General features: G+C 38.9%; 1 protein-coding gene across 1 annotated transcript in view; it reads left to right on the top strand.

The window, feature by feature from the left end:
* The window catches only part of LOC109320746 (mucin-5B-like), a 49,543-nt gene that overhangs the window by 32,289 nt on the left and 5,240 nt on the right, over nt 1-12,014 (top strand). Inside the window, exons 31-43 of the mRNA XM_019551005.1 lie at nt 8-305; nt 513-745; nt 1,708-1,876; nt 2,776-3,020; nt 4,268-4,451; nt 4,835-5,045; nt 5,741-5,919; nt 6,341-6,410; nt 7,053-7,153; nt 7,947-7,978; nt 9,296-9,473; nt 10,720-10,854; nt 11,526-11,569. Of these exons, the coding sequence (XP_019406550.1) occupies nt 8-305; nt 513-745; nt 1,708-1,876; nt 2,776-3,020; nt 4,268-4,451; nt 4,835-5,045; nt 5,741-5,919; nt 6,341-6,410; nt 7,053-7,153; nt 7,947-7,978; nt 9,296-9,473; nt 10,720-10,854; nt 11,526-11,569 (2,079 nt within the window). The remainder of the gene's footprint in view (nt 1-7; nt 306-512; nt 746-1,707; nt 1,877-2,775; nt 3,021-4,267; nt 4,452-4,834; nt 5,046-5,740; nt 5,920-6,340; nt 6,411-7,052; nt 7,154-7,946; nt 7,979-9,295; nt 9,474-10,719; nt 10,855-11,525; nt 11,570-12,014) is intronic.

Consider the following 12,014-nt stretch of genomic DNA (forward strand, 5'->3'; position numbering starts at 1 on the left):
CCCCAAGCCAGCCATAACTATATCAACACTTGCCCCCTCTACTACACTGACTACAAGCCGAACAAAGCCCGCAGTCAGCATTATTACTAGAATACCTGTCAGCCAACTCCCTCAGGAACAATTGTCCACGGTTTCTACCTTATCCACTTTAGTATCTACAACCCCTGGAGGTACCTCAGTATTTTCCACCAGCACTCAATATTCATCTACAGGTGGAACATTCAGAACTAAAGAAACTTCATCTTCCACTGCAAGCAGAACAACTGAATGTTTCTGCCATGTGTTTGACCAGTTGTTTTCTCCTGGTAAGTTTTTATTATTTGACTGCTATAAAGTGAAATGTTAGCCCTTTATAATTTTATTAAGCTAACTGTACAAAATAATTTTTAAAAGTTTGTCCTTTTTGTGTATAAGATCCATGTATGGGTGCTAAATATTGACATCTCTTGGATGTTGATTTTTTGAAAGAATTCTATCATCTGTGTAATTTCTATGTTAATTTTGTTTTCTAGGGCAAGTTGTATACAACAGAACAGATAATTCTGGTTGTTATTTTTATGCGCTTTGCAATAACAAATGTGAAATTGACCGATTCCAGGGGCTATGTCCTTTCATTTCCTCAACCACATCACCTACAACCTCAGGTTTATCAAGGCCAGGATCTGTTTCTTCTTCAATCTCTCCATCTCCAGAAACATCTACACCACCACCAGAAGGCTGTCCTAGTTTGGATCCTCCAAGGAAGGTAATTTCTTTTTTCTGCATTATCATAATTGCCAAGATTCACCCAAATTTTCCCTAAATTTTCCCATACACCATTCTTATCAGCTTTACTGGGAGTGATTCATGTACATTTTAGGACCAAACTTTTACATTTGTCTGTAACTGTGTAGAACATAAATGCTATTAATACGTGCTGTCAAGTTATAAATAACTGCAATAAAATTTATGGTGTTCCCAGCAATGAAAAATAAAATTTTGAGGTTTTTTAAAAGAATATTGGAACATCTTCATCTATTAAAACCTATTAGATTAATATTCTCTGCATATACTAAAATGAGACATCTTTATGTAAAGTTTATAACTACTCCCACAAAGTAACTAAAATTGAGTGAATAACCAACATCTTTGGTGAGTTTAGCTTTTTCCTATGTACAAATTTTCCACAAATTGATAGCAAGGCAGTTTTTATAAATTCTAAGATTTTCAATTATGCAATTACTATTTATGTGGATATATGTTCAGTCTAAGTTTTACAAAGTGCTCACAGCGAAAATTCACTTGTGTTTTTAATATGTTATATGACTGAGCATTTAAGTCACCGGATAACCTCATCTTCCTTAACTGCTGTCATTTTCTCCTGAAAAAAATGTGTTTGTTTTTGTTCATGAAAAGTAAATAGTTAAGGCTTTGAACAAAGATGAAACAAAATTCAAATTTGGAAATCAACAGAATGCTCAGGACTAACTTACTTTATCATCGGCATTCACCTGATTCTAACCTCAAACAGGTAACAGCAGTCACACGTTCAGTTTCTCCTTTAGGTACATGATTAAATTTCTGTTAATTCTTTTCTTGTCAACTACAAATAACCAGTCTTACTTGAAGCAACCATGATCCCAAAGACTAAATGCAATATTATTCTAAAACAAACAACAGAATTTTTTACTCAGACCACTATAAAATAGATTTTCTTTTCTCTTTCAGATAAACGAAACCTGGATGTCTGATAAGTGCACTAAGGCAACATGTGTGGGAAATAACACAGTTGTTCTGGAGCTTCCTCCACCTGCAGAGGTTATCACCTGTGTAAATGGACTCGAACCAGTAAAAATCTATGAGCCAGATGGCTGTACCTATCATTATGAGTGTGAATGTAAGGAAGATAAAAACCAATTAAAGCATAAATGATGCATGATTTTTAAAAGTCAGAAATGAAGAAAAACTTTTTTTCAGGCTGGCTGGATTAATATAATATTTAAATATGGTGGGTTTCACTCACCAATTATAGTTCTCCAATTTATAATATATTTAGGATGTGTCAGTGCCTTAGACAGTACTTTTTCTCCTAAGAGAGAAGGCAGCTATTATACTTGAATTATAAGAGTATATAATTACTATATAAATGTATATAACTAGTAACTAGGCATTCATTACATATGCATTAGAATAGGATATAGCTTTTAAAATATTTTAATGGTCAGAAGGCACATCTATGTGTACCTGGGACTGCACATTTGGTGCTGAACAGTCATTTGATACTTGCTTTAGCAAGTACTAAGTGACTGTGTAGTATTGGCACGTACTGCGCAGCCCCAGCAGTGCACAGTTAGTACAAGATGCTACGGTGACATAGAAACAAGCTTCAGCAACATAGCTGGTCATTACAGTGATGTAGTATCAGCATCATGGTTTGTGCCTGCCTATGCTACTTCCCCATAGCTCATCGCTACAGTAACGTAGCATCTTGTGTAGGTGCACCCAGATCATAGTATGGTGTAAAGCTAGTACAAAAGCTGACAGATATATGGATAAGTAAGCATATTTGGACATTGAATTCTAATCCTAAAATCATTATTGTTACTGAAGTTATACACAAGAGAAAGATTATGATTTATTTACTTACTTACAAGTTCCAATATCAGAAAAAAAATGTTATTTTGAACACAGATTGTGATTGCTATGCCATTAGCATGCAATTAGCATGAAATTATAATTTCATTGAGAAATTATATTTGTCTTTGAGTTATAACTATATTGTTTTCTTCCTGAAAGGTGTTTGTAATGGCTGGAGCAATTCTGACTACAAGACTTTTGATGGAGTTGAATACACATTCAATGGACTCTGCAGATATGTGCTGGTGAAAGAGATTGTGCCAAAATACAATTTCAGTGTTCTTATTGACAATTACAACTGTGATGTGGTTGGTGGACTCTCTTGCCCTAAATCTATCATTGTGAATTACAACTCCATGGAAATAGTGCTAAGTCAGACACATGAGGGAAACGTAACTAACAAGGTATAATTTTGTAATTTTCTGCAAAAAGACTGTTATTTCAGTAACAAGACTAAAGTATTTAAATACCATTATACAGAACAGCTAAAAATTGTAAACACATAGCATTTCATCTGGGAATCATCTATAATTCTGCAAGAATCTCCCTATTTTGTACATATTTTGAAAAGGGCTGTTCAGCTATGTAGTAGGGGCTTGCTTCTTCCTTTCTCAACTTGACTCTTGTCATCATAAGTTAAAAACTATTTCACTTTATATGCCCCAAATGGCACATACACAGCCATCTAACTGCAGTTTGGGATTCTATTTCTCCTGCAGCAAAAATGAATCACTCTTCTTCTGTGCCTGTCAGAATTAAAATGATGGGAAGGTGGAGGGGGATTTCCCTCACGTAATAGTTAAGGACCCCCCACCCAGGAAAGACCAGACCCAGGTTCTAGGGCCCCCTCACTCAAAAAGAGCTTGAACTTACACTTATTGCTTCCCACGTATGTGCTCTAACCACTGTCTACAGGCTAGTGCCTGCACCCTCTCCAGGCCTCCTTCTGAAGTTGGCCCACTGTACCTTGCATTTAATATTCATTGCATAAAATGGAAAAACAGCACTAGGAAAGTTTGTGCCCTATTGAGAGCAGGTGCCCAGGCTAAAACTCAGCATCCACTCTTGGGGAATCATCTCCCTCACTAAGCCATATGCCCTGTAGCTGGACCACCTTCTCCTGGTCACACATATCTCCTTTTGGCTGTTCAGTAGACCAACTTCAAGAGCAGGGCTGGGGAAAGCTCTGGGTAATGCCTACCCTGTTGCCTGGTAATTAAACTGCTTTGTTAGGAAGGAGAAAATCTAAGTGAGTGAGGCCTAAAACATGGGTCTCCTGCTCCCTGGAAGAGTACCCTAAAAAAGATCCTCTCCCTTCTTCATCATCTGACACATTGGCTTTCTGCAACTAAAATTTTGGGATTTACTCAGCCTTAGTTACATATGCACCCAGGCAATCCTGTTTTGCTGGGCAGCTGTCTCAACTCAAGTACACCCCTACTGATTAAACTCAGTGAGGGAACTTGGGCCTGCACACTCAGAGGTGAAATGAAAGCTATGCATAAGCTGTAAACTGGTTACATGACTATATCTGTACCACTTTGACACAACAAAGGAAATAAGATTTAGCCCTAAAAATAATAACATCCTTCCTAACTATATGAGCTCAAAATAAACCTGTTTCAACTGCTTTTATTCTATTGATTTTTAGATATTTTTCAACAAAGAGCCAATTAATGAAGGCATCAGCAAGGATGGTGTTACTGTTACCAGGGTTGGTAAGGATTTGACTGTTGAAATTCCTGCCATCAATGCTTATATCTCCTTGAACGGATTAATCTTCACAGTGAAAGTGCCATTCAGCCTGTTTGCACGTAACACTGAGGGCCAGTGTGGTAAGTAGAATTGTTTGACTCCCATTTTCCATTAAAACTGTTTCCAAGCGAAAGCTATCCTTATTTATACCAATGGCAGGGTTCACTTTAGCTGATCCTTTAAGTTCTAGAAGCTACAGAAAATGTAACAAAAAACAGAAAAAAACCAATAGCTGAGCCATCATATATATGTGTTTAGATACTCTCCGAATCCCCTCAGAATGCAATTTCAGTTAACAAGAACATTTCTAATTTAAGTCATTCATCGGTCATCCCACAATCACCCCCTGTGCACCTTGGTTCCATTCAAGTGGACATCTCCAGTTTTGCTTAACATGCCATGCTATAGACTACTGCCAGTGCTTTGATAACATTTACATTTAATTCCATCTGTGTTCTACCAGGCACGTGCTCAAATATAAAAGCAGATGAATGCCGCACACAAGGCGGTCAGGAAGTTTCCTTGTGTTCAGAAATGGCTTACACATGGAAAGTTGAGAACGGAAACAATCCCTATTGTCAACAGACTACAACACCATCGCCTCCTCCGACCTCACTAACTACACCAGTACCCTGCACTTCTTCTTCGCCTCTCTGTGAGCTGATCTTGAGCGAGTAGGTTTACATTATATGCAGAGCATTTTTCTTTACTGAAAAGGAACCAAATGTTTTGGCAACCTTATTTGTCATCTTTGAAGCGGGCTTAAATTAAAAGAAATACGGGGGTGTGGGGGAGGAATTCCAGTGCTGATTGTAATAACAACAAAGAAATATTCTTTATTCAGCATTTAAAAACACAGCATAGCAGTATAGTTTGTCATCTCCATTATGTACCAAGGATCCTACTGTAGGCATCATATAGCTTCACATAAATATGAGACTTATCTAATACAAATTTATACTGTCCAGAAACACAACCTGCCTAGGAACAATTCTCATGAAACTGCCACCAGTGAGTGTTATTACTTTGTCACTAAAATCACTCATTTGCAGCTAAAATCATTATATAGAAGTTAGTGCATCTCCAAGGCAGTATCTTGTCCTTAAACCAAAGGCTAACAACCTGTCAGTGCCATAAGCCAGAACAACCACCCAGCTCTAGCACAGGCCCAGATGAAGCCCCTCAATGCCAAAATGCCATTAGGGCTCTCCAGCTCTGCAGGCCAGATCCAATGGCTCCACTGGCCAGATCTAGCCTGAGAGCCATACACACGCGACCTCTGCTTTAAACCACTTCACTCTGACTTGTCTATATGTCTTTATAGTGACCATACCTCACTATTCAACTGTCTTGTCTATTGTATCTAAAGTATCTTTGCAGAGTGTCATAAGATTCTTCCTCCAAGGAAGTTCCATACAGAATGTCTCGCTGAGTCATGTAAGAACACCAATGACAGCCTCCCATGCATCATCTTGGACAAATATTCTTCCCTCTGCATTGCTAATGGTATCTGTACTGACTGGAGAAGCAAGACTCAAGGAAAATGCTGTAAGTAGTACTGCAGAAAACTTAATATGGATATAAGAAGTATTTAATACTGGCTTTTCTGGGGGGGAAAAATATAAACTATAGTCACAGAGAAACAGGCCCCTCTATCTAAAGAGAGCTTTGCTTATTAAGACATGAATAAATTAGTTCAGATAAAACAGAAACATATCTGTCTTTTCCCTCAGACTTAACCAAACCTAACCCAAAACCTTTGTAAAGTTTAAAACTATTAACTGTTATGATATTTTAGATGGCTATACTTCCATATTTACTCTGCTCAAAAGGATTTATGAAGCCAAAGATCATTATCGCTTATTTCCCTCCGGTACACACAGCATTAAAAACAATTGGCAAGGATCATCTTTGCTTTCTAACCCTGATGTTTCATTTTCATATTAAATATATTCCTGCTCCTACACAGCATACAGCTGTCCTCCAGACAAGGTGTATAAGGCATGTGGTCCTCATAAGCCCGTCACCTGTAACGAAAGGTAAGGCTAAACCAAATAATTAGCTGTTTGTTCATGTATATCACTGTGCGTAACTGGGTCTGCCTTTAGATAGGAACTTAGGAAGCATTTTAGAACAAAACATATGTTTGACGAACCAGTGGTGCTGGTGATTCAGCAAATTTTATGAGTTACTACAGGTTATTACAGGTGCCATATTTCACTTGTGACATTAAAACTGGTGTCCTGACTATTTGTGACTATTAAAAATGTCACCTTTCTTCAAAGAAAGAAGGCCAGAATCAGAGTCCTGGCCAATTTCCTCTTTGGCTAATTACAGTCTGTTACTTATTCTCCCTCTGCAATTTCAAATTTGCCTTGTAAAAAAAAATCTATTGGCAGTACTGCGGTGTGCTTGCAAACAGCTGTAATGCTACATTTCACAGATAGCTGTAATTCAAAGCAGGTAAAACAACTGAAGATAATTTGTCCATGTTTATAAAATAATTTTGGATATTTGGGGTATGTATGAATGTAAGGAGTTTAAAGAAAGCTTATAAAAGAGCACCTGGATTGTTTAAGGAACTCTCTTCCTTATGCGTCTTTTATAAAAATGCTATAAAAATTCTGATCATATAATGCAGGAAAAATGGACTTGAATATCCATTCCTCTTTCCCTTCTAGAACTGGTGACCAGACAATTGAAGGTTTTGTTGAAGGATGCTTCTGCCCAGATGGTACCATCCTCTTTAATTCATTTGCTGATGTCTGTGTGACAGAATGTGGTAAGTTTGCATGGTTTCTGGAGGGGAATGTGAATTGGGTGATTCAAAACGCTGGAGATTTGAAAAAAAAGAGGCTGATGGGAGAAACTATCTGGGGATGTAGCTTGAAAGGAAGTTATGGAAACATCTACCACACAGCCCCACTAATGTTACTCAACTAGATAAACTGGCATTCTAGTTCTTTACTATTCAGATTTTACTTTTTGCATCAGTCTGACTCATGGTTTTGTACACTGGGAGAAATTCATGCTATGACCTTGATTAAAACCACGAAAACCACATATACCTATTAATTAGCATTTGAAGCCAAATTGCTACTGGTTTAAGATCAGTGCATTAAACAGACTATTTTAGCCCCCTTCCCATTTTATTTTACATTCTTTGAATTTGAATAATCTGCAAAATATGCACAATGAATCCACCTTAGTATAATCTACAACATACCAGATTTTAGTGTTGGGCAGGCATCAGCTTGAGAGTAAATTAATACTTTCTAGTTAAGAACTGAATGCTAAATGCCAAAACTGATTTCACCACAAGACGTCTAAGTTTTGTCCATTCAATATTTTTTAAGAAAGAATGGCATTAACACCTCCATCTTACTATTTAAAATAGATGACCAGAATCTCTCAGCACAAGACAGAATTAAGGTTTAAAATATATCCCTCATGGATAATAATACATGTATCTCAAAAGTGCCATTATTAAATAAAGTATAACTGATATATATTTATTATTGGAAGGGCCATCACCCTGGAACAAATGTAAGCCTCCATTCTTTCATTTCATTCAGGTTGTGTTGGACCAGATGGACTGCCCAGAGAGGTAAGTATTTTAGAAATTTTTCTACAGATCTTGCCCAGAAACATTTCCAAATACAGCTATTTCCAGGAATTCAGAATATCACTTCCTTTTTCCTCCTCTTAGTCCTTATTTTACTTTAAGATCTAGTGAGAGTCCTAGTTATTAGTAGAAACAGAAAGGAGGAAAATAGCAGCAATGACTTAATTAACACATTCTGCATTTAATACGCAACTCACCTCCTTTAAAAAGAGCATATTTTAACCCTCACAATATATCCCTAGAGAACAAACATGATTATTTTAACACAGGGATGTCCAACCTGCAACACCTATCGCAAAAGTGACATGTTGCAGAATGGGGAAGGGGCAGGCAGCATTGCAACAGATAGAGCAGGGAGCAGAAAGCAGAGCAGCAGCATCTATATATTCCTTCAGTTAGCTTGCTGGTACTTCAGTGCCAGTGATCTATCATTCCTCTGTCAAGTGTTAAGAGATATTTATTCATACATAACCCACTGAAAAAGGGAAAGCAGGCTGTTTTTTGTCAGCATCTGAGAAATCTCAAGCTTTGAATGGACTTTGAATTAGGAACTATGAACAGTTTAATCTGATCGGGGCAGATCCAGAGGGACTGCAGTGGAACAGCTGCACCCCACTTTTGGATTGGACCTCACTATGGGACCCTGTGGGGACTTTTTGAAGTCCCCAAAGTAGGTAAAAATCCTCCCACCTTTCCTTTTCATGATTGTAGGCATGTCCCCTCTCCTATCCTTCCCCCTTCCCCATCTGCCACTGCTGCTTTTCCTGCTTCTCTAGGGGTAGGGGGAAACATCAGAGCCAGCTGAGCTGCATGGACAACAGAGGGTAAAGGGGGATGGAGTTCTGCTTCCTTGTGCCTGCTTCTGGGTGCCCAGGCTGGGAGGAGGGAACTGCTTTCCCACCATACTGGCACCACTGTCCCTGTCCCCAGCTAAGCCCAGTCCTTCATGTAGACCTGCTAGCTCTGGTATTTCCCCCACCCCTGGAACAGCAGAGTAAGCAGCAGCAGTAAGTGGGAGGAAGAAAGGGGAGGGCATGCCTTTGAGCATAAAGAGAAAGGGAGGGATGATTTTCACCAGCTTTAGGGACTTAAAAATGTCCCTGCAGGCTCCCACAGTGCTGTCCAGCCCAGTGAGGCAGAGAAGACTGGAAGCAGGGCATGCAGCCACTCCTGTAGCCACACCCTGCTTTGGCAGTCCTGAATCCATCCCTGAATCTGAGATTACTATCAGTTTTGAGGGCTTAAATTGATCCAGAACATCCAGAGAACAGTTAACAAAATACTTAAATGTTTTTTCAGCCTGGATCCAAATGGAAGAGCAATTGCCAGGAGTGTGTCTGTGACGAAAAGTCTATGACTGTACAGTGTAAGCCACTTTCATGTCAGACACCTGTGCCAGCCACTTGTAATAAACCAGGATTCATCCCTATGTCTGTGTTAACACCGGATAACCCATGCTGCCCTGAAATTATATGCAGTAAGTACCAACAATTATCTTTGATAGACAACTCATAAATATATTAGGATAAATACTGCAGATCTCTCATTAACACATATTATCTAAATAAAGGGCATCATGTAACATCTAACACCATAATATCTGCTATCACTAAAATACCTAGTAGTATCTAATATTTAAGAGGTGTGCCTTAATGGATACATAGCTAACTTACTTGAGTATGAAAAATGGATTTTTGAATTACAGTTTTGATGTGCACTGTGAGCTGATTTCAAAATGATACTCTTTCTAATGTGTTTGTCTTGGGAGGGTGAAGGGGAAAAAAAGTTTTAAAAAGTATTTATAAGTCTTAATATACCTAGGTATTAACTCCATATATGTAGATTCCACAGTATTAATCCATAAGTGTATCTAATATTGCAGTTCATGAATATTAATTTATTTATATAGCTAAATAAAGATGAATAAAAACGGAAACACAAGACAGCAGTAATATGTGGTATTTCACTAGCTAATCAAGCAAGGAAAAAGGTGATAAAAAGTAAATAAAATTAGTTTTAATAAGCAGAGACTGGATGATTAGTATATGAAAAACAGTGACAATACAACTTTATGCTATCTTCTCTGCTTGCTTACTGGCCAGACAAGAGAGACAAGGGGAGAAGGAATCCACTGGTTTTTTACCCTGGAACCAGGGATACAACTAATGAGTAATGGAGAGCTAAATGTTAAGTGGATTTCTGAAAGATATAAAATGGCAGCTAATGATAGTAAATGATTTGATGAGTACAGTAATACTTTTTATGAGAGTAAGTCTTCTATCCAACTTACATACAACAGGTTTCAGGGAACTTACCAGTGAAGTAAAGGTGTCTTTTGAATTTATGCAGTAAAGTCAGGGTAACGTACAGCTATGATGGTCCAGGAAATATACAAGTACCTAAAGCTTGTTTGAAGAACTTTAAATAAAGTGCCCCGCTGCCATTTTGAAGCATGGGGACACTGATACATGAGACGCTCCGGGAGTTTACTTAAAGCAGCTCTCAGAGCCACTCTAGTTAAAGTGTTCCCCACCAACCCTCCACTCCCAGAGCATGTGTAAAAATGCTCATAGTACCTGATTAAGCAATGCTTTCTCTGTGCCATTCTTCCTTTAGTCTCTCATGAAGCTTTGGCACACATTAATTCTACACAGGTAAGTCATGAAGACTAACACTGCTAATGTTAGCCTATTAAATATGTCCTCTTCTCTTTCATTTCTCAGGATGTGATATTACCCTGTGCCCCAAGACCAAGCCTAATTGTGAACCAGGTTATGATCTAGTCTCAGTTGTTTCTGATGGCAACTGTTGTGTGACATATGAGTGTTGTAAGTACTTGTCTCCTCTCCTTCTGACCTGTGAGTTAAAAGAAGCTCAATCTAAATTTTCAAGGAGAAATGGACTTAAAAAAATATTTGAGAAATGAAGAAACCAAATGCAAGGTGCATCTACATGTGCGCTTTGCTGCAGAGCTGACTAATTAGTTCCACAGTAAAACATCACTGTCTACATGAGCGCCTGTATTAGGTCGCAATACATTAATTAACTCACTCTTCTGTAAGAAAGTATTGTTGGGGACAGTACTAGTTTACAGAAGAGTAATTAACTCCACTGAAACACTAATTTAGACAGTGACCAAGGCTGACTGGGGCACAAGGGTGCAATAATGCATGGGCTGCCTGACGCCCAACCCCACACTTTAGCACCCTCATGCCCCAGCCAGCCCCTCTGCTGCCTGATCCCCCAAACCCCAGCCAGCCCAGGGCTGCTCCACCCCAGCTCTAAGTGCTGTGGTTCTGGGTGCACATGAAGACTGCACAGAAGTAGCTGATTCTGGCCTGAACTGCACCAGAGTTTATTCAGACACCCTAACTGCACATGTAGATGTGCCCACGATGTACAAAGCAACATTCCCCTTGAACTACATACAATAAAGCTACATCAGCCTCTGGAAGATTTAAAAATTGAGTCTCTGTTAAATGTCATTGCTTTAAATGATTTAATTCCTTTTGTTTGTTTATTTTTTCAGTACTTCGCAACAACACCTGTATAGTTAATGGAGTTCCTTATAAGGTAAAAACAACAGTATTACACCAAGGATGCCAATATAATCTAATGTCAATGTATCTCTAGAGGTCCAATATGCATCTTTTTGATCAGGAGCTCCTTGGAGAGAGATTGTTTATCCTACATGTTAAATACAGCCAACCTCCACTTAGCACTCTTAATTGGTTCCAGAAAAAATGAGTGTTAAGTGGAACCATGCTAAGCAAAACCCATTTGTCCATAGGAATGAATGTAAACATAGATATTTGGTTACTGCCACTTCTCACCACCACCACCTCTCCCGACTAGCTTGCTGGCTGCTCCAGTCCCACGTGCCAGGCCAGGACTGCACTCCTCCTGCCCCGCTCTGGGCCTCCACCGGCCCTGGCCCCAGGCACGGACACAGGCCCTGCACTGATGCCTGCCCCCCACCACTCATTGCTTCTCACCACCACCACCTCTCCGTACCCAC

This window comes from Crocodylus porosus, unplaced genomic scaffold, assembly GCF_001723895.1.
Source record: "Crocodylus porosus isolate Cpor-Errol unplaced genomic scaffold, CroPor_comp1, whole genome shotgun sequence".
NCBI lineage: Eukaryota > Metazoa > Chordata > Crocodylia > Crocodylidae > Crocodylus > Crocodylus porosus.